Source organism: Belonocnema kinseyi, chromosome 1 (assembly GCF_010883055.1).
Source record: "Belonocnema kinseyi isolate 2016_QV_RU_SX_M_011 chromosome 1, B_treatae_v1, whole genome shotgun sequence".
Classification (NCBI taxonomy): domain Eukaryota; kingdom Metazoa; phylum Arthropoda; class Insecta; order Hymenoptera; family Cynipidae; genus Belonocnema; species Belonocnema kinseyi.
In genome coordinates this window covers 174358513-174364471 of record NC_046657.1, presented here as the reverse complement: position 1 = coordinate 174364471, position 5959 = coordinate 174358513, and the positions used below count along the sequence as shown (strand labels likewise).

At 40.0% G+C, this 5959-nt stretch overlaps 1 protein-coding gene across 1 annotated transcript in view; it reads left to right on the top strand.

The window, feature by feature from the left end:
* The window catches only part of LOC117175939 (transmembrane protein 120 homolog), an 84720-nt gene extending 79767 nt beyond the window's left edge, over positions 1-4953 (top strand). Inside the window, exon 6 of the mRNA XM_033365805.1 lies at positions 3598-4953. Within this exon, the coding sequence (XP_033221696.1) occupies positions 3598-4010 (413 nt within the window). The 3' untranslated portion in view covers positions 4011-4953. The remainder of the gene's footprint in view (positions 1-3597) is intronic.
* Positions 4954-5959: the final 1006 nt, after the last annotated feature.

The window sequence follows — 5959 nt, the reverse complement described above, 5'->3', positions numbered from 1 at the left end:
AATCGCGAAAAAACTCTTTTTTGTCAAGTGGTGTATTTATGACTTTGGTGAAGGAAATAAGGGTGAGTGGGTGCAGAAAAGGCAGAAAGTGCGGAGATCGAGTGTAAAGGAAGAAGGGTGAGTGAAGGCAAACGTGGTTCGGTTTTGATTCCTCTAGAATCAAAGGGAAGGGCCTATGACAAAGCCGCCGAACGCGTCCTCGGGTTGCGGATAGAGGGTCCCTGCACTAAGGGTTTCTGCTGAATATGGTGACAAAAATAAATAGGCAGTCGCGGACAATCGTCCAGGGGTGGTCCCGAAGGAACTAACCCCCAAGCGGAGGTGTGAAAATCGTGCCGAAAGCTGAATGGCACCTGGGTCTAGAACGGTGACTCTGGGATACCGCGCGACCTATCAGAGTACGCAGCCTTGTCCTTACATGCGGGGCTCTACAAGGATGGACGAACCCCTTTCCCTAGCTTCTCATGGGAACAGCAATGACAACACCAAACATAGTTGTATTAAGTGCGGTTCCAAACAACAGAGCGTGCAGGGCTCCCGAAATTAGGTCGGCCAACAATGTCGACCAGTCTAGAGCTGGGGAGCCAATGAAAATGGATTCAATGCGATGGATCGGCGGAATTTCGGGATCTTTAGGTGGACGGAGCGACTGAATCACGACGTGCTAGAGTGCTACGATGCGAGTGTGGTCCCTGAACGGGATTACATGGCAGGGCTGCATGTTCTGTGGTGCGAGAAACACCCGGAGCTATCGCACTTTTTGCAGCAACGTCTGCGAAACCATGCCGAACTACTCCGAAAAAGGGGCTTTGGCCGATTCGAACCGTAAAACAAAACCAACGGTTGATCATAAGACCAAAAGACGAATGCATCAACTTGCCATAAAGATAGGTTGGGCAAGAAAGTACGTGTCCCGCATTCAGTGTGTGATTGACTACATTACATCTGGCAGGAATTTTACCGCCAAGGTTCGAAAGTTCGCTCGGGATCTCCGGAACCGTTATCAGGTACTTAACAAGTCAAAGCTGCTGACCATCAGGCAGCATATTGTTGAGAGATTACGGATACTATCTGACGCTAAGAGAAGTCTAGAGCGGAGGGAGAGGTAGGTCAGAGAAAATCAACAGTTTCTCTCTGACCCATCTCGACTCTTCCAAGGACCTCTAGTTACTGTAGACCACCCGCCCAAACCAGAGGAGATCGAACTATTTTCGAAAGAAGTCTACGAAGTGCAGCATAGAATGTCCATCCATCACTACCGAGGAGGTGAAAAAAGTATGAAGAGGGATGACGAACTATTCCGCACCGGGACCAGATTGTACCAAAACCTTCTGAGGAAGAAGTTTCCTTCAGCCCATCAGCATTTGGCCCGTATTTTTACCTCATATTTAAATTTGGAAGAGCCGATTCCGGAGTGGTTGGTGGAAGGGCGCACAATACTCCGGCCGAAAATAGGCAACTTAGCTGACCCAAAGAATTACACATGTCGATAGATATCGATAGGTGTGTCTGCAAAGATGAAGCATTCTACCAGCGTGACCTATCGATGGCCTGGATTGATTATCGGAAAGCTTTCGATTCGACCTCCCATAGACTTACCATCTGTCTTTTGGGAAGCTTAAAGGTTCATCCGCAAAACGTTAGGTGCATAGAGAGATTGATGCCGCTTTGGAAAACCAGATTTACTATCTTATCTGGAAAAAATCATGTGACAACTAGCAAGGTCACCTTTCAGAGAGGTGTCTTTCAGGGCGACACCATGAGTTCACTTCTCTTTTGCCTTACATTATTGCCACTATCTCTAGCACTTCGCCATTCTGACGGGTACTTGTGCGGCAAACCTGCAGATCGAGAGTACAAGGTCACTCATGCATTTTACATGGACGATCTTAAGATCTATGCTGAAAACAAAGAGCAATCACATTAAGCTCTAGGGATTGTCCAACGATATACTGAGGAAATTGGAATGGGATTCGGGTTAGACAAATGCGCCAAGATTTATTTGAAGCAAGGAAAACTTCATGACATCCCTGAAGATACTAAGCTCGTTGATAGAAGCGCCATACGACACCTTTGCGCTGGAGAGACTTATACATACCTGGGCGTGCCACAGAGCCGCATTCAGGATGTGACATCTATAAAGGATACTCTCCGAAGCAGATACAAACGTCTCATCCGGCAGATTTGGTCTACCGAACGGTCGGCGAGGAACAAAGTATCTGCAACGAACAGGTTTGCCTATACACATGAACGAAAGCATACATCTTAAGTCTTCTATTCCGTGAATGTACGTCTCACGCCGTCAAGGTGGTCGCGGAATATTGAGTCTTGAATGTCTTCACAACAAGATTATTCTGGGTACAGCACATAGAGTTGCAAATGGAAGAGACCCTCTTCTTAAAATGGTCAGGAGTCACAAATAAGTGGGCAAAGGAGCGTTTCTGTACAAAGCAGCGGAGGAGGCTGCTGAAACAATCGGAGTTAACTTCTGTATTAGGGGTAAGCAAAATGCATCAAATCTTATCTATATCGAGTACTCACTCCTGAAAGCCCGGATTAAGAAAGCACAAGAGAAAAACTTTCGTGAACAGCTCCTCCATAAGAGGATGCTCGGTATCTTCCACAGAAATGTGGAGGATCAGTCAGATTCGTGTGAGCTAACGTTTGCTTTTCTTAAATCGACCGGATTGAAGTCTGGTACGGAGGGTTTCATTTTGGCATGGCAAGACGGTGTCATTTCCACCTTAACATACCATCGCCACATTTTGAGCCAAGACATTCCTGATGATAGCTGCAGGGCGTGCCATGCACACCCCGAGCATTTAGCTCACATACTATCTAGTTGGCCAACTCACACGGGAACGACCTACATTCAAAGGCACAATGCGGCACTAAGAGTGCTTTATTACCATCTCTGTCACTCTTACGGCATTAACCTTAATATTACTCCTCTAAATGCTCCTAGGGAAATCGAGTCAATTGTCGTGAATGGGAAGTTCCGCATATACTGGAACTTTATATTCTTGGATTCTGCCCCCCAATCCTCCGGTCCTCGGTCTCCCTAAAACTGCTGGCTTATGCAGTTTCTCAGCGCGCAAGGCGAGAGACTATTCCGACTCTTGCCTCGGATGGGCCGCAGTGCACGCACGAGTACTCAGTCGAGTAGATTGCGTAATATTATGCATTCCAATTGGAAATGATTAAGGGAGCCCTGACTGTTAATGTTTGGATCCCCCCCGAATTGTGGCCAAGGCTATGTGCAGGCAACCCCAGACACTAATAAAAATGATAAATAATATGTAATATTTTGCCTAATGTCGACTGTTCCTGTGGACGGTTGAAGATTTCAGAATACTGAATTTTAAATTCCCGCCTCTTTGGTTACGTGAGAAAAAGTAAAAAAACATGTGAGGGTGGGGTTGATATATGATTATTTGTGGTGGGAGCATAGTGGTTGGGGAGGGGGGATGCAGAATGTTTTATCATATATTAAAAATGGTCATATAAATTCTTTTCTTAAAGTTGGAAACTCTTTGTAATTTTGTATTGGTCTTTTGGTTTTTGTACATCAAATTGACAAAAAAAAATTATTTCCAGGTGTAGTCCAGTATCTTCAGTTTCGATATCAGCGGGGAGTTCTATATCGATTAAAGGCGTTAGGTGAAAGGCACAACATGGACATCACAATAGAAGGCTTCCATTCGTGGATGTGGCGAGGATTATCTTTTCTATTACCTTTTTTGTTCGTCGGGTACTTCTTTCAACTGTATAATGCCTATATTTTATATACACTAGCTTCTCATCCAAAAGCCACGTGGCATGTTCCAGTTCTTAGTCTAATGTTTCTTGTCTTATTCCTGGGGAATGTCATCACTACGATTATGGTGATCCCTCAGAAATTGCAAGATAGGTTTAGAGATCATTTGCATGGTGTTTTTGTTTCCAAAATTCAAGATCGCAAGAAAGATGCATCTAAAGATGAGGAGCCGAAGACAGAGAAAAGCGACTGAATACATTTAAGGTGCAGGTTCATAATACTAAGGTTACGCGAAAGTCTGGAAATGTACAAACTAAACGCGAGTGGTTTTTCTCTTTCTCCAAAGATCGCACCAAAGTCGATAGGAAGCAACTCGTTTAAGTCGGCATTTTCGCGTTTTCAAATAAAAAAGTGATTTTCCAAAAAATCAAGAATTCTGTTGAAAATGGCTTTCCCTATTCTTGAAAAATTTGAAATATTCCAGTATTTTTAAATCATAGAATACTTTCGAATACATCAAGCCCAGTTTAAATTAATTATCGAGTTTTTGTAAATGAAATATTTTTGCATAAATCACTGTTTACCTAGAAATGTTGGCACATTCTCACTTAATATCTTAATTTCCTGATATTTTATGTACATGTAGATTTATTTTTCAAAGTCTTCAAAGCAGGATGGAAAACAAACGAGAAAAATTTATATTTTGAATCCTATTTTGGCTGAGGTTTGCTTGTGTCTGTTTTATGACATAAGGTTCAATTTTAACGAGATAATAAGTCTGCTTTAAGTCCTGCTTAGAGGATTAGTATTAAATCGACTAGAGCACTAGTCTCAAAATAGAACTCTTGTGCAGCGCACAGCATTACGTTACGCAGGCCGTCGTTTGAACATCCTAGTCTAAATATGGGTATCAGTAGACGTAGAAAGTGTAAATCTTAAAAGATCAAGTAGGAAAAATAATCGTCCGATTTCTTTTAATTAACCTATTACCATTTATGAAAATACCAACACCAACAAAGGTTTAAGCAGTGCTTATTATGAATTGATAACGTAATTTCAGCAAGCTGTCTACTAACCGAGAAAAACAGAAAATATCCACAAATTAAAATAAAACCTTGTATTAAGCGAAAATAACAATTCGAGCCAGGAATCACATTTAAAGTTTTGGAAAATATAATGTTTTTTATAAATCGCAATAACAAGACATAAATTTGAATGTTTATCCTTTTCTTAAATAGTTGTAGTTGCGAGATCACGCATACATTATTGCGACACTGCGTCAATATGACTTTTAGTGGCTGTTTTTAGTTTATTTATCTAATAATAAGGACTGCAAATATTCTGCATCATCAAATTTGTAAATCAAAATTTCGAAATTAGTACTTTTATTTTATGATCAAATATATTTCTAAATGTTTTCAAACATTATCAATAAAAGAGAAAAATCAAATTGTCAATGATTTTTTAATAATGGGAAAGTTAAAAATTGATTAGGTTCTATTTTAATATTATATGTCAACAAGGTATCTGCAAGATTTTAAGAAAAAATTTTAAATTTTAAATGATTAAAAACATTGAATGAAAACTGAAATAATTAAACAAATATTTCGAAATTTTACAAGTTTTTAAACGATTCGAAAATAATTTAAATTTTAAGGTCTAAAAACATTTGAAACGAATTGTAGATTTTTCAAATTGTTGGGCAAAATGGAGCTTGTTAGAATTGAAAAAAAATGTTATAAAAAATATTTTAAACTGGGACATTTCAAAACATTAAACATTTTTTTTATGTCTTGAAACATAATATATAAGGTTGGAAAGTAAAATTTTGCAGATTTGCAACAACACAACATTTTAATGTATTTAATGTATTTTTAATGTATTTAGTGTCAGTGTAATGTGTATGCCCGAACATACGAATATCGTCAGCCTTAATGGCATATGACACACTTAAATACTCATATTACCGTCCTCACTTTTTCAGTTCATTGCATTTTTTTAACTTAGGCTGTTGGAACAGGGTGCACAATAATGGCGAAATCTATGAGACACTCAAAACTTACCAGCGGCTCATGACAATTCGGTTTTGAGGTTTTAAAAATGCTCTCTGAAGATTTTCCTGGCGCCAAAAGGGGTTTCACGGTTGTGGTGTATGTGCTTGCTGTCTATTTTTTTGAAAAAAATCGAGTAACTGCTCAAAAA